This window comes from Urocitellus parryii, chromosome 4 (assembly GCF_045843805.1).
Source record: "Urocitellus parryii isolate mUroPar1 chromosome 4, mUroPar1.hap1, whole genome shotgun sequence".
NCBI lineage: Eukaryota > Metazoa > Chordata > Mammalia > Rodentia > Sciuridae > Urocitellus > Urocitellus parryii.
In genome coordinates, this window is record NC_135534.1 from 177,797,041 (window position 1) to 177,823,317 (window position 26,277).

Sequence of the window (26,277 nt, forward strand, 5' to 3'; positions counted from 1 at the left end):
TTCTTCTTGCCCTTTTTCCTCCCTTCCATATCTATTTTGCCCAATTACTAAAATCGAAAATCTCAGCTTTATGTTATTTTTCTGTTTTTTTTTCCTTGAGTACAGAGGTTCTTAACCTAGATGCAAGGACCTCTACTTTCAGTGTGGGGGTGGGATTCCTGAACCCTTCTGTAATTATATCCAAAGTTCATATGTGTGCACTCGTATTATATATTTGCAAAGGGAAGTATGCGTAATTTTATAAAATTCTCAAACCAACCCAAAAAAGATAAGAACCATTGCTCTATTCCTTTTTTTTAAATGCTGCACAGAAACATTTTAATAAATTAATTGATTTTACCTTTTAAGAAAACTCAGGCCTGTCTACATTAATTAAAGCAGTTTTGGAGTAATTACTGTCATTAATGTAAATGTGTCAGGAGGCCAAGCTCTGAAGTTATGTGACCAGGGCTTGTGTGCTATATGCTTAGCCATAAACTTCAAAAGCATGACTCACTAGAAAGAATGTGGCATTGTACATATCTTAAAGCTCTGTGTACAATATGTAAATATATAAATTCTTTATAAATTTTAAAAAAATAATTTCAGACTTTCTGAAGAATTGCAAAAATAGTACAAAAAGGCCCCATTTACCTTGTACTCTTCAACTGACATCTCACATGATCATCATATCATTTTAAAACCAGGAAGTTAACAGTGTTAGTACAGTGTTCTTAACTAACCTGCAGAACTTTTTGACATTTCCCACGTTGTCTTACTAAAGGTGTTTTTCTGGTCCAGGATTCAAGTCAACATTCACACTACGTGGTGGTTATGTCAACTCCCACCTGCAGTTGCTCAGTCTTTGTCATTCATGGCTTTACTAAACATAGCATCATTTTGTAAACTCTCTCTCAATTGGAGTGTCTTTGTTTAAATTCGGATTGTCCATGTTAGACAAAAACACTTTCTTAGTGTATGACTGTCTGGTGTTATGTGTATTGTTATCAAATTATGTATTGCCTACCTTTGAGGTAGGCAGAAGGTTTGAGTATTCTCTTAGCAATGTGTAGAAAGTTAGGGAGGAAGAAATTATGAGAAGCAGATCCTGTGTTAAATGATGTTTTTATTTTTGACAGTTACACAAATAATTACAAAGTAATTACTGTAGAAGTAATTGACTCTGTCATTTCTCCATTTTTTTAAAATTATTTGGAATTTGTTTTATCTCTCCAAAACTTTCTGAGTTTCAAAGGTTTTCAATTAGCAAAATGATAAAAATTACTAGGTTTTTCTGACAAAGCTATAAAAAGTGTCTTTAAAAATATACAGTATTAGGCTAGGGTGGTAGCTCAGTAGTAGAGTGCCTGCCTAGCACATGTGAGGCACTGGGTTCAATCCTCAGCACCACATAAAAATAAACAAATAAAATACAGTACTTATCCAATGCGAGTACAATTTTGTTTCTGAATTTCCTCCATTCTTTGTTTTCCTATTGCTAAAATATAGTAGTAAATTCCCTCACATTTTAATATCTTAGAGAACAGATTACTTCTTCTAATCAGCAATATTTAGTAATGTATAAAGTCATTTTACAATAAATCACATCTTGGAATTAGAAAATAGTAAACACCACTGTCCTTATGAATTTTACTGATGATTAGTTTATTGATTATTACTGATTAGGTGAATTAAAAACTAGATGTTGAAATCAATTTTGCTTTCAAAGAATACTTGATAAATAAATGCATTTTAAATTAAGAGGAAATATTAATAACATAGTTTTTGTTGTTTTTAATATGCAGTTTTGAATTATATAAAATGTAATTGCATGGAAATGTTGGTCTTTGGAGTATAATAAATCAGCTAGTACCTTTCTCATTTCAGATCACGAATGTGCACAGCAGCCGGGCTCTTGATGTTCAGTTCCTGGACTCTGGCAATGCAACGTCTGTAAAAGTGTCAGAGCTCAGAGAAATTCCACCTAGATTTCTCCATGAAATGATTGCAATACCACCCCAGGTACAATATGCCTTAAGCCTGGAGATTTGCTGGAAGAGGTTTGGATGTGTTTGTGATCAGTTTATGAGATGCTTTCTGAGTTTTGATCTTGCCAATGATCAAAATCCTCATTTGTAAGAAAATTGAAATTTATCCAAATGTGGTTGTTTACCATTTCTGAAGTAAAACTTGGCTGACTTAGACTGAAAGCCCAGTCATACTTATACAGTATTGTTTGATAAATGTTTCCATTTAGGTCCACTGAGGCATTAGGCTGTGTTGTCCAGGTGGAGGTTCCATTTTAATTATTAGATGCCAATACCAATTCCTATAGTTTCAGGATGTTCATGCTTAATCATTTTCTATGACTTTTCCTCCATACATTTTAGTAAAAAGATTAATGTCAGCCCTTTTTTCCTCTCTTATTGGACTTTTAAGTGATAAGGATTTTTAATTATCTTGAAAAATTGTTCAGGACTTTTTACTTTTTGGAGAAGTGGTGTATTTTGTATTAAAATTAGTATTTTTTTAAAGAGAGAGAGGAGAGAGAATTTTTAAAATATTTTTCAGTTTTCGGTGGACATAGCACCACATAAAAATTAAAAAAATAAAGATGTTGAGGATCGAACCCAGCGCCCTGCGCATGCCAGGCAACCATGTTACCGCTTGAACCACATCCCCAGCCCTAAAATTAGTATTTTTTTAAATAGAACTATTTGGTATTCCGTAATTGCAAAATACCTTGACAGTGTTTTCTAGAAGACACCTCCTGCTCTCAGTATTCAGTGGATAAAACAGTAGCTGTGCAAACCTCACATGGCTTTTAGCGTTTCTCTCACTCCGGCCTCCGTTGCCTTTTCTAGCAACAGCTATTACACAGATGTTTAACTTTTATTCAAGCCTGTTTTCAGAATCCTTTTTCTGAGTCCTTTTGCTCAGTTATAATATTGGAGGCAGACAGACCTTAAGTGCTGCTGTACTTTCCAACAGTTCTGGCCTCTTTATCTCCTTGGTGAAGCATTCATCCAGGGCTAGCCTTACCTCCAGGGGTTCCCTGCCTGGGAGGGAGGGCTGTGGCCCACTGCTGCCAGTCGGAAAGGCACACAGTAGTTTTTGTTATGCTGTAGCACCAACAGGTACTGAATGTTTTTTCTGTTAATCTTATCTGGATTTACTAGTTAACATCTTTAAGATTACTGATAGAGGTGGGGGCGGTCCTTAAAGGCTAGCTAACCCAAGCCTCTGGCTAACAGCATCTCCCCAAGAGGTTTAAGTCACAGTAGCAAACTAATGGTCTGTCAGCCAAAATTAATTCAAAATGTTGTGTTTTGGCTCTTGGCTCTTACCATAATTTAAACATGTAGGTTAGTTCCCAGGATTTAAAATTAAGATTTTTTTTTTCCACACAAAAGCCTACTTCTGTCTTTTCTTTTGGTAATACACAATATTGAGCCCTCTGCCCTATGGGCAGTGCCATGTTAGCCAACTTGCTGGCCCATTGGACCCCCCCATACTCCCCCCATTACTTGCCAGCCCCTGCAAATATTATAGTGCCTTCTCCCTCCGCTCTGAGTGACCCCTCCCCACCGCATGCAACTGGCACTATGAGTGCTTGGTCTGGAGGGAGGGGAAAGGACAAGAGAAGAAGGGGTTAGAGAGGAAAGGAGGAACCTGAGAGGTATAAAAAGGCTCACCTGAGGCTGATGGGATCCCCAGGGTCACCTTTTGCTACCTGCTGCAGTCATTCTACAGAAGCTTGGGAAGTGGGGAAAGGCAGTAGTTTTGGAGTAAATGAGATGGCTGTGGATTTTAGGTTTCCCTGTCCCACCTAGTTCTTATCAAGGCATCCTTTAAAAAGTGAGCTCAAGTACGTGGTCCAACGAGTTACCCAGGAGATACTATAGAGCGCTGAAGCCTCTTGAAAGATCCTTGCAAAAGTTGTATTTTTTTTCAAAAGATACTTCATTTTTAAGTCAAGCTTAGAGGGAAGGTCTGGATGTGTGTCCCAACCCTGTCTGCTCAGTTCTGTGGTCTTCCACAAGCTAGTTTCTCTGAGTTCTCACTGTCTATAAAATAGTGTCCCAGTGCCTGCCATGCAGCGGAGTTGTGGGACGGGAAGTGCCTGGTATAAGCAGGCCCTGGCTCATAAAAGAAATAAAGGTAGTAGTAGTAGTGACATAAATAGAGCCAGGAACATAGGGACCGACACTCAAACCAAGAGCTATGGCGGTCACTACCTGCAGTTGCTGTTGATGCCCTCTATCTGGACAGCATCTTTTTGTAGGAAAGTAATGCTGACATTACTCTTGGGTACAAGTTAACTTTTCCATTGTGTTTTTTCCCCCACAGGCTATAAAGTGCTGCTTAGCTGATCTTCCGCAATCTATTGGCATGTGGACACCAGATGCTGTGCTCTGGTTAAGAGATTCTGTTTTGAATTGCTCCGACTGTAGCATTAAGGTTAGTTATTTTATTGGTCCTGGTACTTCTAGAAAGGGATCTAGAGCCATTGATCAGAGAGCCACTAGTGGTTTGTGTAGAAGAATTTTGTTACTGTAGACTGGTGCTTTCACAATTGGACACATCTTTACGTTCAAAATATTGGTTACATGTGTAGCCCGTAAAATATCTCATGGATTAATTGTTTCTTTTTAAGAAGTTATCCTGTATGCCTGATATTACTTTTAAACCATTTATTTAATTTTTCCCATTATTAATAAGATAGCAGAGATGGTTCTCTATTTACACTTTTGTATTGTGATAAGGAATTAAGTCATCAACAAAAGGACATATCACTTGATAAATGTTTCTTATAATTGAAAACATCCTTTTTTAAAAATTAGAATAGGTTATAAACATCTTTTGTTTATAACTTTGGTTATTTAAATTTCTTATTTCACTAGCTCTTGTTTCATTTTCTGCACTTTTGCATCTTAAAATGAAAAATCATGCTGGGCATGACGACACATGCCTGTAATCCCAGCAACTTAACTTGGAGGCTGAGGCAGGAGGATCACAAGTTGGAAGTCAGCCTCAATAATTTAGCAAGATCCTGTCTCAAAAACAAAAAAGGACTGGGTGTATAGTTCAGTGGTAAAGCACCCCTGGGTTCAATCCCAGTACCACAAAAAAGAAAAGAAAAACCTTGTTCCTATTTCTAAGAGCAGAAATAAATGTAAGATGATGTTTTCTGTTATTAACTGATGCAGATATTGTTTTATATAAACATATAAACACACAATGCCCTCAAAAAATGTCTGCGTGAAATCTCAGATTCACTCTAGCTAACACCATTCCCCTGTCTTTCTGTTCCCCTAGGGTTGCATTCCATGTGGCTGCATACTTAGTTCCACACTGTTGTATATTCTTCAGTTGTCATGTGACAATATTGTTTTCTCAGCTACTCATTTTTTTCTAAGCCACTTGTTAAACTCCTGAAGCTCTGGTATTTGATAAAAATTTTTAGTGTATCATAAACATCCAAACAAACTGATAGTCAGTATCTCATTAGTACCTCAAAACAAACTGATAGTCAGTATCTCTTTAGTACCTCAAAGGATGATTTTAAATGGAATCATCTCACTGGGAAAAAAACATTTTTTTAAGTAAAATACTGTGGATGGATTGCCTTACTGATGTTTCCTGCTCTCGATGCCTGTGTTCCTGCCTTTTCATTTCTAGCCCTGTCTGATAATTAGATGCAACTAGAAGTGTCTCACTACGATAAACCAGATAATGAAAGATAATGAAAGTCATTTACAGTCATCTAGCCTTTGGGACACATGGCAGTGTTGTCCCAGTTATCAGTACATGGTATTCCTGCACAGACACCCCTTAGCAGAAAGAGCAGAGGTGGCTGGGGAGTCAGAACGTCTTCTGGGAGAAGATGCAAAACTGTGGTGGGGCTTTCTTTTCTTCTCTCCCCAGGTCTCTTCTCCATGTAGCAAGGGTGAGGGGTGAGGACGTACAGTAGGCCAAACAAGGAATTGGACTCACGGGTGTGGGGATGTCCGAGCTTTTTCTTTTCCATTCCAGCAAGGGTATACCAGCCTGGAATGGTGACCAGGGCTTTTGCCATCCTCATGATTATATAATTGTTGAAACTGGGTGATGGGAACTCACCATGCTATTCTATTTTTTTGGAATGTCATTAATTTAAAAGCTCTCATCATGACGTATGGAACCACTCTTCTCAGTGATAATGACCTCTGTCTAGCAAGTGGTAAGGTTTCCCCAAAGCTTTTCATTTCCATAAGATTGCTGCTGCTTTATAGATTATTTTGACTTGATTCTTTTTATTGCTAGGCTGTGACAGACAGTTCATCTTACCTTAAATAAAATGAATTTTAGCCAGTATGTTTTGCAAAATGCTGTGCTTTCATATTTAAGATTAATATTATAAGTGCCTCTCAAAATTCAATGTGAATTTGGATTTCTTATTGATCTTTGTATTTTCCAAAGGTTACAAAAGTGGATGAAAACAGGGGGATCACATATGTGTATTTATTTACTCCCAAGAACTTCCCTGATCCTCATCGAAGTATTAATCGGCAGATTACAAACGCAGACCTGTGGAAGCATCAGAAGGATGTGTTCTTGAGTGCCATATCCAATACAGTCAGCTCTCCCAGCAGCAAAAATGGTAACACACCCTTGTCAGGCCACACTGGAGAGAATTTCAGAAAGAGCTTCCCAGAAGTCATCAAAAAGCCCATGGTGGACCATACCAGCTCTTTCTCTATGGAAGAACTGCCACCTCCTGTCCACTTGTCGAAGCCAGGGGAGCACATGGATGTATATGTGCCGGTGGCCTGTCACCCAGGCTACTTTGTCATCCAGCCTTGGCAGGAGATACATAAGCTGGAAGTGCTGATGGAAGAGATGATTCTGTATTACAGTGTGTCTGAGGAGCGCCACATAGTGGTGGAGAAAGACCAAGTGTATGCTGCAAAAGTGGAAAATAAGTAGGTCCTAGAACAAAGCTTTTTATTCTGCTCCTAAGAAAAATGTGTAGCATAATACCAGGGATTCTTAATCTCAACAGGGGTATTTTGAACCACACAAATGTATTTGGAATGTGAATTAAAATCAGTGAATTGTGCAGTTTTTCTAATATTTAAAATGTCATTTATCTAAAAACTATACTCCTGTTAAAGCCTAATTATATACCGAAAATGAAGGTTTAAATGTTTTCCCACAATACTTTTATCCAGAAAATGATTTTTCTCATTGACTTTTTTATTTTAAAAGTAAAATGTTGTTATACAAAATTTACAAAATATAAAAAAGTATAAGAAACTAAAATTAGCTACCTAAACATAATAGTTGCTAAATTATTTATGTATTTCTTCTAGTTTTATAAGCATATTTATATATTGGTATATATTATTATATAGAAATCTGTATCTGCTTTTCCTCCAACATTATGCTATGAACATTTTTCCATGTGGTAGAATTTCTTTAGAAATATTTTTCAAGGCCAAATGATAATATGTCACATGGAGAAATCATAATTTTTCTCTTTTGTTATGTAGGATTTTTCTCTCAGATTTTTCACTATTATAAGTAATAATAGATTATTATTATAAACAATAAAGCTTTGCATCTCTGATGTTTATGGATAGGTTCCTGGAAGAGAAATTAACCTGTTGAAATTACTTGTTGAATCTCAATATGTCTAGATCAATATACATTATACATTTCTTCCTAGCAGTGCGCCACCCTTTATAAGGAAGAACAGTGCATTACATCACTGTTCTTTGGCCTTGGAACTGTGAGAACCATACTTCTTACACGTTTAACACTCAAGTCTGTTTTCCTATACTGTCACGCCTGGATCCACACTCTCCTCCCTGAGTCCCGTGGGATGTGCTGGTTCCATCCCAGTGGGGCCCAAGCTCTCCATTCTCCACTCTTCTGTCCGTGCATGCCATGAAGCCCTGGGAAATGGCACCTCAGCCCATCTTTTCTTCCTGCTATCCCGCTTAGGGGAACATACAAGCTTAACGTTGATGCTGAACAAGAAGAGTTGTCTCCCCTCCTCAGCGCACGCACACACACACACACACACACACACACACACACACACAGAGGGACCCCATGCTCAGGTTAAAAAGTCATACTGCTTATTTTTTAAGCATTTTAAAATATTAATTAAATTTTTAAGTATTAATTTTAAGAATTAATAAAATACTTTTATTCCTTAAGATAGCAAACATAGTCATGTATAAATGTCATTTTCATGGGAGAGAAAACCTAATTTGTAACTCTCAAAAGTGAAAAGTATAATTATCATTTTGAAAAGCATACAACTCTACTTGTCACAAGGTTTTCATCTTCAAAAAATTATTTTTACTATGTCATATGTCATGTTATTTACAAACCATAAGCATAAATGGGTTTAATTCAGTTTGTGTAAGTTTGCTTTAATCAGAATTCTTTGCAGTAATTTAGTTACATTTAAAAACAAACCATTGTTGACTATCATGAGGAGCAGATTAATGATGGCAGGGAGGTTCTACTTGGAGGAAAGGGGTTACCAGGGAAGGAGAACTGATAAACTGGAGGCCTGTAGTGTGGGCCCTCTGCCTCCCCACCCACCCTCTATGTGTTTGAACAGTTCTGCCCAAGAACTCTTGGACTTTAACTAGTTAAGTTATTCCCAGATAATCAAGGATTGTTTTTCTCTTTGTTTTTAGTACCGGTACCAGGGATTCAATTCGGGCACTCAATCACTGAGCCACATCTCCATCCTATTTTGTATTTTATTTATTTAGAGACGGTCTCACTGAGTTGTTTAGCTCCTTGCCATTGCTGAGGCTGGCTTTGAACTGGTGATTCTCCTGTCTCAGCCTCCTGAGCTGCTGGGATTACAGGCATGTGCCACTGTGCCCAGTTTCAAGTGTTGTTTTATAAATAAGAACAGATTATCCAGATTTTTTTAAAGCTTTGTGAACTGACAGTATCAAATGTTAGAGTGTTTATCTTGCTTAAGACTCAAGACTATTTACCTCTATACCTTTTCCCCAACTATAATAGGCTAAGACTTAGGAATTTCAGATATTTTTTTTTTATTAGAGTGGTTTCCAAATTGATTCCAATAAGAAGCACCTGGAAGCCCTATTTAAAATACAGATCTCCTTCATCACCCCAGATCTGTGTTTTTAACAAACTCTAGGGGATGCCTTGCACTGAAGTTGGTGATCTAGTCAAAACAGAAGCCTTTATGAAGCTTCTAGTTTTGAGAATCAAAAGCTGAATAGAAATACATCACATCTGTTTTCTGAGGCTTTCTCCCCACTGCTCTGTACCTCTTTATTTATGGACTGAAAATACAGACCACCATCTTATTGCCCTGTGCAATTTAAAGACAATGCTGTTGGTAAAAATCAAATGTTTTTGTCTCTTTTTGCACTCACACAACTTAGCAACTTTTACCAAACTGGCATTTCTACATACTATGTCCTCTTCAATTTGATCAGAAATTTTTATTAATAGAGCTTATCTTCCAAATGATGGTTATTATAATGCCAAGTAATGCCCTAGGGACTGAGACTCATGCATTACTGCCTGTCACACTCTGAACCTGTCTGGAGGTTCCTTGGAGCTCCTCCAGTGGCCACCAGTCACAGAGAGTGCTTTAAAGTTGGTAGGTTCTTGCTGTCTACGAGGGCAGCTGAGTGGTTTGTAGACCCTTCTCGAAGTGTTTGCTGGCCAGCCCCTGCCTAGCAGTATGTCACAGTAACAAGTCTGCCATTCCCTGGGCTTGGGGTTGGCAAACACATTCCAGAGAATGACTGGGCCTTCCACCTGAGGTGGAGTCCCTCTCTGACCATTCAGGTACTGAGACCACCTTCACAGACACTTTCATCTCAGCTGTAGCAAGGAGTGTTCCTTTCCTTAAAATAATCCTTCTTAATCATATAATTGAGCGTATAGGACTTCAAAATGGCACTTCATATTTTAACCTCCAAGTCTAGGTTTTTCACATTTTATCAATATGCCCAGGAGGGAAAAGTATTTTCATGTGAATTTCTTTTTGGTTCCTTGAATTCCAGATCTGAAACCAGGCTCCTATTGTTTCCCAACCTCTTGCCACATCCAGGTTCTTTATTTTAGGGATGAGTTGGGTTTTGTGCTTGGTTTTGGTTTTCAGTTTCCTCCCCTGGCATAAAATTGTCAAGTTTTTGTTCAAAGCTTTTTTGATCTCTCCCCAGCCTCTGGTCTCAGGCTTTCTCCTCCATTCCCACACGCACCCCCTTCCACCGTGCCCTCCCTAGCCATCTGTGCTTTCATCTCAAGCATTTTCCACCTGCATCTGGTCCTGCACGCATCTCTCTTTTCACCTCCTAGACCATGGGCTACATACCAAATGTGTGGCTGTTCTCTGTCTCCCCAGGGTGAAGGGATCGCTGGTCTTGTCCTGACGGTCCTCCATGGCATGTTTCATTGTGCTTAAGGATGGTTGGTGGTTTATATATCAGTGTCCCTCCTTAGCTCTGTGAGGCCCAGCAGAGTCTCCTGAATGAGCAGATTTCATCAGATGAGCCAGTGGCAAAGCCAAGAATCCCAACCTTTGGGAAAAGAAGCAGCAATGGCCTTAAAAACTTCTACAATTATATAGCTTCTATTTTGATAACCATTACTTACATTAATTATTCTTTTTTAATATTTTTAGTTGTAGATGGATACAATACCTTTATTTTTTTTATTTTCATGTGGTGCTGAGGATTGAACCCAGGGCCTCACACATGTTAGGCAAGCGCTCTACCACTGAGCCACAACCCAGCCCTAATTATTCTTTTTCTCACAAAATGTTTACTTACCCCTAAAGCCACTGTTGACTTTGTGTGTGTTTTCTTTTTAATTCAATGTGCAACTAGGTGGCACAGGGTGCTTTTAAAAGGGATCCTGGCCAATGGACTGGTCTCCGTGTACGAGCTGGACTACGGCAAGCATGAGTTAGTCAACGTGAGGAAAGTACAGCCCCTGGTGGACATGTTCCGAAAGCTGCCATTCCAGGCAGTCACCGCTCAACTTGCAGGTAATTTCTGGAGAAGCTGAACTCCTGCTGCAACGTAGCTTACATTGTCCCTTTTGTCCTGGGTACTTAGTTAAGTGCAGAGTCATTGGCCCATTGAGTTTTTGGTGCTTTTTTCCTGTATTTTTTTTTTAAACACTAACAACATCCTGACCATAGTGGAAATAATTTTAATGAACCTTTTAGTCAAGTTCTTCCATTATATCTACCGTTCCTAGTCTCTGTTTCTGGTTTCGTGCATGAGTATATTTTTAAAGCTGCAATCCTAGTACAGGTGCATTATTGCAATCTGCTCTTCATTTTAGCATTTTGTTCCCTAATAGTTTGGGGGGGTGGTTATTTCATGGTTTTGCTCATTATTATTTTCCCCCCAGTACTGGAGATTGAACCCAGGGGCCTCATGTGTGCTATGCACACATTCTACCACTTAACCACAGTCCTTGTTTATTTATTTTTGGCACTAGGGAGTGAACCCAGGGGCACTTACCACTGAGCTATATCCCTAGCCCTTATTTTTAAATTATTTTTTCATTTTGAGACAGGATCTCACTAACCTGCTAAGGCTGGCCTCAAATTTGTGATCCTCCCACATTGCTGGGATGCATGTACCAGCTGAGTCTAGGCCCTGCTATTAATTTTTAAGGTGTAAAATATTCCACTGAACTGACATTTCCCTATTGTTGAATAATTAGGTCATTTACAGTTTTTACTGTAATATTAAGAAAAACTTTGCAGATATATATACTAGCAAAAACAAAAACACAATTGAAGCAATCTAATAACCAAATGGAGACAATTTCATTATTATTATTATTGCACAAGTTTATTTGTTGCATAAATTATACTTTACCCAGTGGAGTATTACATAATCATAAGACACTGGTGGGTCATTTTCATGGCCAAGTGAGTTTCCAATTTGCATCACAACTATCAGCATGCAATAGTATGAAATTTTGCCACATTCACACCTGCCTCTTGACATTAAAATGTGAGGTGCTAGGGCTGGGGGTGTGGCTTGGTAGCAGAGCACTTGCCTAGCATGCATGAGCTCCTTCCCCAGCACTGGAAAAAAAATTAAATCAAGGCTGGCTTCAAATTTGTGTACTAGATTTAATAACTGTTCAGTGATGCCCCTTCGCAGTCCCATCTAATGAGGTTCTCCTTTGATCTTTTGTGAGAGCAGTGGAGATGTGGGTGGCTCCCAGTGAGCTCCCACCATTAGAGAGCATGAGCTGTTGGACGGAGCTCAACCCGAAGGCCTGTCAGCATCAGCAGAGGACTTTGAAGCCAGGAGGCCTGAGGAGGGCAGACACCGGGAGTCAGCTGGCTCTCTATGTCCTGCTGCACTGGGATAGGGGGCATTGTGACCATGACACAGTGCCATCCTGATTGATCCCTTTGCTACTGCCTGTAGTCCTCAGCCCCACTTAGCCCAATATGTATCACGGGGACAGAGTGATTTGATCTCAGAAAGAAATTATATCTTAGATTCTTATTTGTTAGAAAGCTACTTATTGCCTTATTTTGAAACATTTGACATTTTGTCTGTCTCTCTCTACTAGAATTCAAAGGACATTCTTGTGATAATGAGAAATAAAGCAAAAATGATGCTTTGCACATGACTTGGTGCCAGTTAGTCAGCTTTGGACTCAAATCTCTTAAGTAGCTTTTTCAGATTTAATGGTTACTTGTTTCATTTTCACATTTAATGCTTAAGTTTTGCTAATTACACATTCTGTCAAACATGATCATCCAGCTGCCCAGAGTCCCTGTGAGGAATGAGTGCTTGAAACCATCATCCCCATCGCTGGCATGGCTGCTAATGGTCCCTGTGCTTACTCCTTGCTAGGGACTCTGCAAGCCACTTAGATCTGTCTCCTTGTCTAGTATGTGCATCCCATGTTATAAAGTTCCCTCTAAGCACTGCTTGTGCTGCATCCCACAAATTCTGATATGCTGTATTTTCATTTTCATTTAACTCAAAATATTTTTAAATTTCTCTTGATATTTTTTTGACTCATGTGTTATTCATTCTCCAAGTGTTTGAGCATTTTCCAGCTGTCTTCTTGTGTTGATGTCTAATTTAACTCTGTTGTGGTCTGAGAGCAGACATTGTGTGATTTCTGTTCTTTTAAATGTGTTAAGGTGTTTTTTCTGTCCCAGAATGTGGTCTTTCTTGGTAAATGTTCTATGTGCTTGGAAAGAATTGTAGTCTGCTGCTGTTGGAAGAAGTAGCCAATAGATGTCACTTTTAGTAGTCAGAAGGAAGTAGTCTAGAGATGTCAGTGGATTTATAGTGCTGTTGAGTTCAGTGTGTCCTTACTGACTTTCTGCCTGCTGATCTGTCCATTTCTGATAGGTGGCCGTTACAGTGTCTGACTGTGACATTGGATTCATCTGTGTCTCCTTGCAGTCCTGTCCTTTTTTGCCTCATGTGTTGACATTCTTATGTTAGCTTTATGCCCATTAGGGATTGTTATGTCTTCTTGAAGAACTGACCCCTTGACCATTATGTAATGCTTCTCTTTGTCTTGCACTGAAGTCCAGTCTGTCTGAAATCACTACACCTATTTCTGCTTTCTTTCGATTAATATCAGCATAGTATATCATTCTCCAGCCCTTTACTTTTCTTTATATTGTCTTTAAAATGGATTTATTTTTGATAACATATAAGTGAGTCTGTGTCTTGATCCACTCTGATAATCTCTTTTAATTTGTGTATTTAGACTAGTAACATTTAAAGTGATTATCAATATAGTTTGAGTGATACCTACCATATTTATTACTTTTTTCATTTGTAGTCTATGTTCTGAGTTTGTTTGTTTATAGTACCAGAGATTGAATCCAGGGCCTCATGCTTGTTAGGCATAATTGGTCTTATTTTTGTCTTCCACACTTTCTGCTTTTCTTGATTTTAATTGAGCATTTTAAATGGTCCTATTTTTCTCCTTTCTTAATATATCAATCCTATTTCTTTTACTCTACTTTACTTTTTTCAGTGGTTGCCATAGAGTTTGACGTACACATTTACAAGTAATCCAACTGGACTATTGTTTTCTTTTTTCTCTGGTGCTGGAAATTGAACCCAGGGCTTCACATATGCTAAGCAGACACTCTATCACTGAACCATATCCCCAACTCCAAAGTCTACTTTTTTATATATATTTATTTTTTAGGTGTAGTTGGACACAATACCTTTATTTCACTTATTTATTTTTATGTGGTGCTGAGGATCGAACTTGGGGTCTCGCACGTGTGAGGCGAGCACTTTACTGCTGAGCCACAACCCCAGCCCCCAAAATCTACTTTTAATTGTTATCCTACTCAAAGGTAGTACAGATACCTTGTAATAACAACCTTATAACCAAACAGTTCCTTCTTCCTGTCCTTGCCTTATTGCAGCTACTCATTTCACTTATTTGTACAGGCATATATAACCAAATATGCTGCTGTTGTTTTTATCTTGAACAAACAGTTATCTGTTAGATCAGTGGAGAATAAGAAAAATAAAATCTTACCTTCACTTATTCATTCTCTAATGCTTTTCCTTTCTTTATGTAGATCCAAGTTTACTTTTCCTTTCCTTTGCAGAGCTTCTTTTAACATCTCTTCCAAGGTGCCTACTGGTACCAGACTCCTCCAGTTTCTAGGGTTTGGCTTGGTTTTATTTTTTAGGTGGTCCCAGAGTCTGCACCTGGGCCCTCTCACCTGCTAGGCGAGCACAGCCGCTGAGCTCCACCCAGCCTCTCTCCTTCACTCTTGAAGGGTACTCTCACAGGATACAGAATTCTGGTTGTGGGTTTCTTTCTCTCAGCACTTCACTCTCCTTGCTTGCATGGTTTCTGAGAAGGTAGATGTCATTCTTTTCTTTGTTCCTCTGTAGGTGAGGTGGTTTTCCCCTCTGCCTTCTTTTGAGATTTCTCTTTCTCTTTGATTTCCTAAAATTTCAACATGATATGCCTTGATGTTTTGGGGAGGACATTGAGCCTCCTCGGTGTTCTGAGTTTCCTGGACCTATGGTCTGGTGTGTGACACTAATTTGAGGAAATTTTCAGTCATTTATTCAGATAGTTGCATTCCTTTCTCTTTCTTCTCCTTCAGTTCCCCGTCATACACATTGTGGCACCGTGTGTAGTTGTCCCCTGGTTCTTGGATATTCTGTTGTGGGTTATTTCATCCTTTTTCTCTTTGCCTTTAAGTTTGGGAAGTTTCTATTGTCACATCCTCAAGAACAAAGATTTTTTTTCTCAGCCTTGTCCAGTCTACACAGGCACCTACTAGAGAGAGGAGTGACGTAGACTGGGAGTTTCATGGGAGTCGCCTGTTGGGACAGGGACATTCCAAGTGTTTTTGATCTCTAATTTTTCTTCTTTGTTTTTTCTTAAAATTTACATCTTTCTGTCATCCATCGGGTGAGGCATAGGTTTTTTGGGTGTGAGTGCTGGAGCTGGAACCCAGGGCCTCACACACATTAAGCAACCACTGAGCTACCCGGAGCCCCAGCCACGTGTCCTTACGCTGTCCACTTCATCCATTAAAGCCCTTAGCATATTAATCATAGTTCTTTTAAATTCCTGGTCTGATCTTTCCAGCATTCCTGTCATATCTGAGTCTGATTCTAATGCTTGTTCAAACTCTTCAAACCGCGCTTTTTGCCTTTGGCATGACTTGTGAAAGGTGGACACAGTGTCCTGGGGAAAGGAACTCTGGTAAACAGGCCTTTGGTGATGCCATGGCAAGGTGGTGTGGGGGTTGCAGTCCCATGCGTGGCTAGGGCTGAATCTGGTGAGCCTCTGCCCCAACTGTGAACTTGCCCAGAGCTTCTCAGGGTTTCCCCTTAGGTGGGGTAGGGTGGCTAGAGGAGAGAGGAGTTGGACAGTTCCCTTCTCCAGGTGGATTAGGCTCTAGTGGAACCCCAGCAGGTCACGTGCTATTAGAACCATTTTTTCCTGAGAACAGGGCTTATTAGGAGCCACCCCCTACTAGAAGCCCAAGGGGACTTTTCTCTGCTATTCACTGTGAGAACCTGGAGAGAGGAGGTCATATTCTTGGAGGGAAAACTCTCAGACTTTTCTACAGGCCTCCAGCTGTTCATCATTCTGCCTCTTGGTCATTGGTTTGTGCTCCAGCAAGTTGTGACTCACAGCATCTGCCTGTCTCTCCAGTTTAGGGGGCAGAAGGCTACTCTGTGACCCCACTTTTCAGTGTTTTTAACATTTTTACCTATTGTTAAGATGAAACAATAACTTCTGAATTTCTTGCACGCCGAGCCAAAATGCAGAAGTTCTGTTAGCCACTTCATTGGATTCTCCCTGTTAGGAGTCTTAATCCTGTTACTGTGACTATAATGCAGATCAGGAAAGAGCAGCTGAGAGAAGTACCACCCCAGGGCCCACAGCCTTGACCCTGCAGTCTGCCTCTCTGTGCTCGCCTTGTTTTACTGTGTGCTTCTTCCTCGGAGTGTAAGGTGTAGCAGACCTGGATTTGGGTCCCTTAACTGCTCAGCCTGTCCCCATAACAGTCAATCCCCTTCCTCCTTGTGTCTCTGAATGTGTGGGTCGGATGAGCAAGTGCGGATGAAATCAGCCTTGTAGACTAAAACTGCACAAACGCATGTTTCTTTTACACTTAACAGAAACTCGGTGCTGCTCTGGGGTCCCATCTCCAAGCCCAGTTCCTCTTCTAGGCTCACCTCTGCTAAGCCTTTCTTCCTACAGACTTGCTCTTAACTCTGAGCATCAGATGACTCATCTGAAGGGAGGAAAACAGCTAGAGTGGACGTGATGGAGTGTCTCTTACTCAGACGCAGGCACCCGCTAGAGAGAGGAGTGACGTAGACTGGGAGTTTCATTGGAGTCACCTGTTGGGACATGGCCATTGACGTCATTACTTTGGTAGACTTGATTCACATCCACCCAAGCCCTATGAAATTTGGGAATACCCCTCTAACCAAATAATTCTGGAACCTAAGTGGAATCCATAGGGTATCCTGAGTGTATAAATGAGAGTACTTCAAGGTTCTCTAGGGTCCTTGGGCCAAACCCCTTACCCACTCACAAAAGGGGTCCCTGGGTGCTTACCTCCCAAGGCTCCCAATGAGTCATGGCTTCACTCTGTCTTTAAGGACAACATGACATCCTTTGCAGCAGTACTGCCTGGGTGTGCATTCAGTTTCTGGATCATAAAGTAAAGGAGCCGCACCATCGGGTCATTCCTTATCTTACTGATCAGGCTCTAAAAGGGTTACCTTTTTCCTTCTTAAATAACATGCTTCTAAAAAATTGTCAGAGCTGCTAAAGATGACGATGAGACTTCTAAACTTCTCGTGGGAAATTCTTAATAATCCAAGTCTTTAGCCCTCTTGCTATGTAGATAACAAGCCTTCTAAAATTATATCTAAAACCCCCAGACTTTCATTCCTTGGGACATAATTCATAGTTTGTCTAATCTAATATATGTGGTCTTAATATATATTAATAGTTTCTTGAAAAATATTTTTTCTTATCTCAATTTCATTTTCAGATCTTACATAGAAATCTCTAACTTGATCTCAAGTTCAAAAGTCATAGAGATTTAAAGATGCACAGGGTTTAAAATTCATCTGGCAAACCAGTTTCTTTTGTGATAGGTGAACTGAGGCCTGAGAGAGGAGCCAAGTTGTTTAGGGTCATACCACTTGATAGAGGAAGAGCTGGGAATAGTAACACATATCCTCACTTTGAATGCATGGTCTTTTCCATGGTGCTGGGTATAATTTTTAAAAACTATACTATAAATAGATTAGATATCAGTCTTTTCTATTTTAAACTATATTTGGTCCATCAGGAAAAAAAACTTAGAAAAAAATTTTAATAATATCATTGACGTTTATTTCCCCTGGATATGTCAATTATTAGTTTAAATTTACATAGACTTTATGTATGGGAAATGTGTGTAATCTTTGTGGGGAGGGTACTGGGGATTAAACCCAGAGGTGCTTTACCACCAAGCACATTCTCAGCCCTTTTTATTTTTTATTTTGAGACAGGGTTTCACTTAGTTGCTTAGAGCCTCCCTAAGTTGCTAAGGCCTTGAACTTATGATCCTCCTGTCTCAGCCTCCTGAGTAGCATCTCAAAGTAAACTCGTGTTTGTAGGTAAAGGCTTATAGAAGTGGCTCCACTAGAGTAGAACTATAAGCTGGACGGGTTTATGATTGTTCTGCAACCATCTTCTGGCGTAGACAGGTCTAATCTGGGATGCTCAAGTTACTCTGGAATTGACTGAATGTTTTTCCAGGATAATGGATCAAAGAAAGGCCGTTGACACCTCACTGCTACCCTGCTCTCCCTGTCTTTCCCCTAGGAGTGAAGTGCAGCCAGTGGTCTGAGGAGGCTTCAATGGTGTTTCGAAATCATGTGGAGAAGAAACCTCTGGTGGCACTGGTGCAGACGGTCATTGAACATGCTAACCCTTGGGACCGGAAAGTCGTGGTCTATCTAGTGGACACATCGCTGCCAGACACTGATACCTGGATTCATGATTTTATGTCACAATATCTGGTAGAGCTTTCAAGAGTTAATTAATCACTGCTTCTGAGACCTTGATGACTAATTCAGATTTTTTTAGCAATAACAAAATGTAGTAGGCTTTAAAAACATCGTATTTCTGCTACATGGCTCTGACTGTTGTGGGGGATTGAAACGAATATGCTTATGTTTGATGAAAGATATTTAACAAGTTTTGTTTTAACAGAGTTGACTTTTCAAAGAAAATTGCACTTGAATTATTACTATAATATTAGAATAAAAATGTTTATCAATATAAAAACTGACTACCTTGTAATTTCTAGGCTTTATGATCATAAGGTGAAAGTTTCCTTTTCTGTTCCTGTCTTCTTGCAATGCTGAATTCCTCTCCAGTTAAACAGAATTTTATGACTTGACCGTACCCTGATATGGTGGTGTATCCCAAAGCATGTGAAGATTTGTCCTGACTCATTAGCATATCAGCACTGTCACAGACCAGGCAAACTAGCACACACCCTTGACTCCAGAGCTTCAGTGGCTTCTCATTGTCCACAGAATCCAGACCCAAGGACAGGCCTTCCACAGCCCCTGCCCAGACTTGTCCACACATCCTGCTTCAGCCACATTGAACCTTTATCTGGAACCTAACCTCACGCATTTTCATCCAGGACTGCTGACGTTCTACAGCAAGACTCGCTACCCTCAAACCGTGTTTTTTTATTCCCACAACCTGCAGCTCATTCTCCCCATCTGTTTTCCATGCTTGACCCCCACGCGGACCACAAGCCCTCCCTGGTACCACTTTCTACTCCATAATACTCTCCTGGTTCCCATATCTCAGTGCACTTCACGGTACACAACTAGTTATCTGTACCCACCACCTCAGGGAGGGGAGGGACAGGCTTAGTCATCTCTTTATCCAGCAGTTCTCTGTATAGGTTTGACAGCTGGTCTGGCTGGTGAGAAGATGAGTCTTGATTTCTATTGTCAGACGGTTTGCTTGCTGTCTATACTCCCACCATTGTTGTTTTCTGGCTAATAATGTGACATCACTGGATGTGGAGTTAGGAAGGGAGGCACCTATATGGCTCTTATGGCCCTAGATGATGGACTCCAGCACACACTGTGTCATTGACAATGGACAGAATGGCATCTTCCCTAGGCAGGCACTTGTTATATGCTTGCTAACTGATGAGTAGATACAGGGGCTTTAACCCTGATGTAAAGATGGAGTGGAGAGGCCCCAGACTGAGTGGAGCAATGGAGACTGCTAAGGTAGCTCAGTGCTATTGCGCTTGCCTAGCATGCAGGAAGCCCTGGGGTCCAATACCCAGCACCAGAAGAAAAAAGAAAAAAAATGTGATGGGAATGAAGGAAAAAATATTTAAATTTAATTTAGTTAGCATAGGTAAGAAGATAAGAAAAAGTGAAGTCAGGTCTTAAGGACTAGGGTGATGATCCTTACCCAGTTTGAATGGAAGATTAATACTTTGGTTTTGCACAGACTGAATTTAAACCAACAGATCTCTGTGTGAAGATACATACAAACTATTAGAAATATGGGGTGAATTTAAGGGGAGAAAACCAGGCTGGAGATAACCACTCTTAAAGTCATTGGTGTTTACTCGAGAAAGTTTTTACTTGAGAAAACAAAAACAGAAAAGTAGAGACAAGATAACAGTAGAAATTATCTGTAGCTTTAAAAAAAACATTTAATATTTACAATTAAAGTGGTTCAAAATCAAGAGTATTATGCCAATTGATTAAAATATTTATGATGAAATTTTAAAATTCTGATGTTTAAGTGAAATAAAATAGTGTGGATTTTTTTATAATGGTCTCTTTTCCTACCCCCCCCCAAAAAAAGGCAAAAATTCTCAAATGTCTACAAGTAAGGAAGAAGTGGTTTCTACTTCACTGACTTTAGAAAATGTTTCCATTTTTAAAATCAATTAGTTGCTGATGTAAGTGTAAAATTAATCTGGTGCTAGGACAGTTTGATAAATTACTTGGCCTCTCCCTCATACCATATTCCTAAGTCAGTTCCAGGTGGATTGAAAACCTAAACAGTGAAAGCTAAGACAGAAAAACACCTTCAAAATTCAGGTCTAGGAAAGAATTCTTAAATGGAACACACAAAGTACTACCAATAAGGAAAAAAGATTGATTCATTGTATTAAAACTAAGAGCACCTTTCCTGAAAAGACATTGTTAAGAAGGTGAGATAGCAAAGCAGAGTAGAGGAATATCCCCCCCTGAGAAGTATACTGAATGTTCAATACAACTATTCAGAAGAATACATTTGAACAAATACCTCACAAAGGAGGAAATCCAGCTGACCATATAAAAAGGCCACGGGGAAGGCAAGCTGGAACCTCAACTAGATACCATTACTCATGGACCAGAATGACTGTTTCAATTTTCCTCAGTGGTATTGAAGATGTAAAACTGCTGTGTAAAACAGAACTTTGGAAGAGTTCAGGCTTCTCTCTTCTAAAGTTAAGGTTGGTCATACTCTGCAACCCTGTACTTCCAACAGCAGTGTGTGCGCTGGTGCAGAATATACTGGCAAAAAATGTTAACAGTAACACTTTTCATAGTAGTTACAGGACTCGATGTTCCTTAATAGTAAAATACATTTTTTTCAACTAATGGTATATTCATATGATGGAAAACTCCACAGCAATAAGAACAAATTACAGGTACGTGAAACATCATGGATTTATCTCACAGAGTTGAGCAAATAGAAACAAATTGTAGAGGCTCAGGAAATCAGGATAGATTACCCTAAGGGTCAAGAAGTTGAGCATCTTTGGAAGGAAGCTAAGACCAAGAAGCAACAGGCTGGTTTCTGGGCTTCTGACATGTCCTGACTGAGGATTGGTTTGCACAAATGTTCATGCCTTTAAAAGTCAGGAAATAGCCAGGCCAGATGGTGCACACCTGTAATCCCAGCAACTCAGGAGGCTGAGGCAGGAAGATCAAAAGTTCAAAGGCCAGCCTCAGCAATTTAGGAGACCCTGTCTAGAAAAATCAAAAGGTGTGAGGATGTAGCTCAGTATTAAAAAAGAGGAGAGAATAGGAAAGAAAGATCAGGAAGCACATTTATGTTGTGTGCTCTTATATGTTTGAGACCACAACAAAAATGTTTAAATAATCTGAAATATTAAATCACTGCTTTATTTTAAAATATATGGCACATACGCCTTGAAAAGAGTCTTATACCTGTGAGTTTTATAATATAGAAATACATCTTTGTGAAAATATTTTTAAATGTTTTTTAAAGTGTTTCATTAGTAATCTTTATACCAGGATTAAAGAGCTTATTTTATTAGGGTTTCCTCCTTCAAAAACTTTTCCATAATAATCCAAATGGAGATGTGTCCCCACATCCCTACAAATTCCTTTGTATGAGCCATTTGTTTTGTTTATTATAATACTTAAAATTTCTGTTTGGGTTTAGGTGGTTTGTTCTGGAAAACACAGCCTTTTGAGAAAGTGGGACTTTTTGTGGTGGTTATTTTAAGACGTTCGTTGGACGCTCTATTCTCTCAGTAGAGTGGAGAGAATGCTATTCGTTTCTGTGCTGGAATTACACGTTCACCAAATGATAGTTATTAAAGCCTGGGCTCCTGCCAGACCTAGCTGGGCTGCTAAGATGGGATAGATCGCTACTTCAATGCAAGGAGAAGGTGCGGCAGCCGATGGGCTGGCCTTGCTCCATCCACTGTGAGGACCTCTTAAAAATTCTAGACCCCGAGGGAATTAAAAATCTGCCCACCTTTTTCCAAACAACTCTACATCGCTTAAACTTCCTGGGGTAAGTGGGAAAGGGCAGATAACACATTCCCTCGGCTGCGGAGCCGGCTTCCAAGCCTTTTTTTTTTTTTTTGCCCTGAGCTCCCACCCAGCGGGTGTCGTTCTCCGCCCGGGACCTTGCGCTGAGCTCGGGCGACCCCGAGTTGGGGGTGGGGAGGGCGGCGGGCGGGGCGGGGCGCGGTGACAGCGCGGAGCCGGGCCCGCCCCTGGCTCCCACCCCCTGGAGCCCTCAGCGCCCGCCCGCCCCAGCTCGTCCAGCCCCGCGCTCCGCTCGCCCCGCCGCCGCCCGCGCCCGCGCCGTCCTCGCCGCTCCGCGTCCCGGTAAGCCCCCCACCCTCCTAGGGTCCCTCTCGTGCTTGCGGGGCTCCCTGCCCCCGCGCCGGGGCCCCAGCCATATCTGGGCAAAATATTCAGCTGTCGCCGCCGCCGCCAAGAGAGACTGAGCGTGGCTCTCTCTATAAATAGCTGCCGCCTCGGATTGCCATCGGGACTGGGGAGCCCGGGTGTCGGGGTCCGGCGCCCCGCGCTCCGCTCCCCCGGCGCTCCGGTCCCAGCCGCCTGGCGCGCATGGCCCCGGCCAGGGCGCCCGCACTCTGAGCCGCGCCTGTAAACGCCAGAAAGAGCCGGGGGCTCTGGCAGAGCAGCGCCGGGGGCCGGGGTCCTGGTGGAACGGACTCCCCGCCGCCGCTGGTCTCCTGTGCTGCCGGCCTGAGCGCCCGCGGGGCGCGCTGCTGGGTGCAGGTGCCCACCGAGCCGGGCCCCGGGGCGCGGCCTCCTCCACCCGCGGAGAGTCTGGGGGCGGGAGTGGGAGCACGAGGCTCCGGGGACGCGGATCCCGGGTTCGCGCTGAGCCGGCCTGTGGCAGGAAAAGTTTCCCAAACTGCGGGAGATGGTAAGGTTTAAAGCACCACCACACGCGCTTTACGCAGCCGGGCGGAGCGGGAATCAGCCTGGAGGCAGGAGCCCCCTCGCTACGAGTGGCCAGGGTAGGGTCCTACCCTTCTCTGGACCTCGCTTTCCGGGTTTGCAGAGAGAGGTTAGGTCCCCGCAATGGAGCTAGGAGCGCGGGCGGTGAGAGCGGCGGGGCGGGTTCGTGACCGCCTGCGCTCCCACCACCTGTTCACCAGCTCCAGGCCTGGGACACGCTGGACACAGCCGCCCACATGAGGAGGGGTTGCAGAACTCAGAGACTGGTGGATCCCCGAATCGGGTGTATTCTGGAACCCACTAGAGCCCTCCAATACCCTGTGTCATACACTCCCGGGAAGTGCACCCCGGGGGTGCTTACTGTCCGCTGGGTAGCCATCGCCTTGCAAAACAGCAAGGGACCCATACAGCTTTAGACCCAGTGAACTGGGCAGGGCCAAGGGTTCCAGTCCAGAGCTCCCTGGCCTCAGTTTCCCCGTCTGTAAAACACCTATGACATGCCCTCTGAGCTGCACCGCTCCCTCCTCTTGCCCACCCACCACTTCCGTTATCGACCCTCTTTGAAGTGCTCATCTTTGCCCGCTCAGACTCTTGAAAACCACTTGGCCTAAGCTATTAGGTGTCCACATCACACAGCCCGCCCCTGAACCCAGGTGCTAAGACCTCAGAGCACCCCGAGGGTTCCATCTTTCTCCCCAGGTGACGGCCATCTTGTCCCCAAGCGCCTCAGAGCCCCCTGCTGAAGGTCACGCTGCTGAACAGCAGGTCTGCAGACTCCGCCTGTTTTTCCCCCATCTCTTTCTGACCCTTCCCGCTGTGCAAGCAGGTCTTGGGAGCCTCTGAGCACCTAGTCTATGCCCCTCTTTTGTGATCTGCTACTGAACAGGACTTTCCTTTGCTAGAGCAATGGTGCTGTCACCCTAGAAGGCTCAGTTTTGTTCCTAATGCCTCTATTACATTTTCTCCATAACCATCTCAAAGCCTCAGAGGTAAAATAATTAAGGAGAAATAGAGCCATATAGCAAGGTTCTCATCAATTCAAGCCGCACAATAAGCAGAGAGATGAAAAACAAGGAGCACCATCCCTTTAGTGTGTTCTCTCTGGTGAGCTAGTCTTTTCCTCAGTCATTGGCCCCTGGGTTCCTAGCAGCCTAAGTGGAAAGCCAGAGTCCTCTAAAAATAGCCTCCGCCCCATCTTATCAGGGTCTCACACCTTCTAGCTACTCTAGGGTGGGGTGGTTTCCTGCAGCTCAGCAAAATATGAAAACAGGGAGCAGGTAGTGGCAGCTGTGAGTATCAAGGGTGGTCTGGCCTGGGGGTCAGAATCCCTGGCTCCAGCCCCAGCTCTGCTGCCCACCCAGAGTGACCTTGAGCAATGAGGAGTGGCCAAAATGGTCTCTAGTGGAGGGAATCAAGAGGGCTCAGACTCTCATTTGGAAGACTTTCTAGCATGAGGAACTTAAAGTGCCAGGCATGAAATCTGAGGCATTCCCTGGTGAGGAGAGGTTGGGAAAGGAGCAGGAGAAAGTGGCTTCCCAAGACCTCAAGAAAGAGAGAAGTGGGCAATAACATTTGTTTCAGAGAGAGAGGGTGGCGAGAGCTAGGGAAGGAATATTGGATTTGACAGAGGGCATGGGTGAATTTCACCAGGGCATTGCAGAGGATTCAAAAACACGATCTACCAGTGACCCTTGCCCAAGCCTCAGTTTCCTGCTCCTAACAGTGGGGATAAGAACTTCATTCACTTCCTCCAGGTTTGCTGTGGGGATTGAGAGGATTCTGGGAAAGCCCTCAGTGCAGAGCTGGGCACCTCGTGATGGTATTATTATTGTTGGTGAGGGACAGAGGTGGGAGCTGAAGTGGAAATAATTTCCAGCTCTTTTTAAAAGCTTAAATGTTGGAACAGGTGGCATATACCTGTAATCTCAGCAGCTCAGGAGGCTGAGACAGGAGGATCTTTATTTCAAAGCCAGCCTCAGCAACTTAATGTGGCCCTGAGCAACTCAGCAAGACCCTGTCTCTAAATAAAATATAAGGAAGGCTGGAGATGTGGCTCCGTGGTTAAGCACTCTAGTGCCAAAAAAAAAAAAAAAAAAGCTTAGATAAGGAAGGGAGAAGGAAGGGGAAGGTGGTAGGAGCCAGGGACAGAGCACAGAGGGAGGAAGACTGTGACGGAGGAGAAGAACACAGGAGAGGGAAAGGCAATAATAGAAGAACCTAAGGGGTCAGAACTGAGGATCTTCCTTAATGACTTGCTAAATGTCACAGATCCCACAGGTGGCCTTCATCCTCTGGAACCAGGTTGAGCAAAAAAGGGTAAAAGAAGGCAGATTCTGGCTGGAGGCCCCTATGTCCCCCGGCAGATTTCAGAATCTGCAAAGGAGCTGGGTGATGGGCCATGAAGGGTGGCTTGACCTGCCCAGGGGCCTCCTGACCTTGGCTGGCTTATTTCTGAAATGACATCATCTATCAATGACTCCTACTGAGCCCAGTCATAATGGCCTTTTCCAGTCAATGTTTTGATTTTTCAGTCTTACTAATGGACCAGCCAGGCTGCCAACATTTCTAAAGATGCCTGCTCACTTTCCCTTAAAGCCAGAACACCAGATAGATCAATTATTTGGCTGCTAAGAGCCATTATCAGCTTAAAGCCACGGGCCTTCTACTATGGAGCAATGTGAGATAGCACAGTTCCGGGGTCACTTCCTCCCTTTTCTTTTTTGGTTGATCGTGGTAGGACATGATTTGATTCTCTTTGCTTGTAATGATAATGAAAGAGTGAGCTCACTGGAGTCAACCTAGGACAAGGTCTGGACAGTTTCCTTGGTATTAGGAGGTGCTAGATCCTTCTCTGATCTGAAAAAATAAACAAACTCAAGCATTGTTTCCATTTCTCCTTCTCTAATGTCTTTTTGCAAAAGCGAGCTTTGTGAAAGAGCTGGACCTTACCTGGCCTGGGGAGAAAAGAGGAGGGAGAGGGAGACGTACCCCACCCCAGTGTACC

General features: G+C 42.1%; 2 protein-coding genes across 3 annotated transcripts in view; both read left to right on the plus strand.

Moving 5' to 3' along the window:
* Nucleotides 1-18,779, plus strand: part of Tdrd7 (tudor domain containing 7) — a 67,167-nt gene extending 48,388 nt beyond the window's left edge. For both annotated transcript variants that reach the window (XM_026379699.2, XM_026379700.2), the window contains 5 exons: nucleotides 1,867-2,001; nucleotides 4,330-4,440; nucleotides 6,442-6,944; nucleotides 10,863-11,023; nucleotides 18,364-18,779. In XM_026379699.2, coding sequence (XP_026235484.2) covers nucleotides 1,867-2,001; nucleotides 4,330-4,440; nucleotides 6,442-6,944; nucleotides 10,863-11,023; nucleotides 18,364-18,584 — 1,131 coding nt within the window. In that variant the 3' untranslated portion in view covers nucleotides 18,585-18,779. The remainder of the gene's footprint in view (nucleotides 1-1,866; nucleotides 2,002-4,329; nucleotides 4,441-6,441; nucleotides 6,945-10,862; nucleotides 11,024-18,363) is intronic.
* A 3,794-nt stretch (nucleotides 18,780-22,573) lies between these two features.
* Nucleotides 22,574-26,277, plus strand: part of Tmod1 (tropomodulin 1) — a 76,668-nt gene continuing 72,964 nt past the window's right edge. Inside the window, exon 1 of the mRNA XM_026414728.2 lies at nucleotides 22,574-22,667. The gene's annotated coding sequence lies outside the window, so the exon portion shown is untranslated. The remainder of the gene's footprint in view (nucleotides 22,668-26,277) is intronic.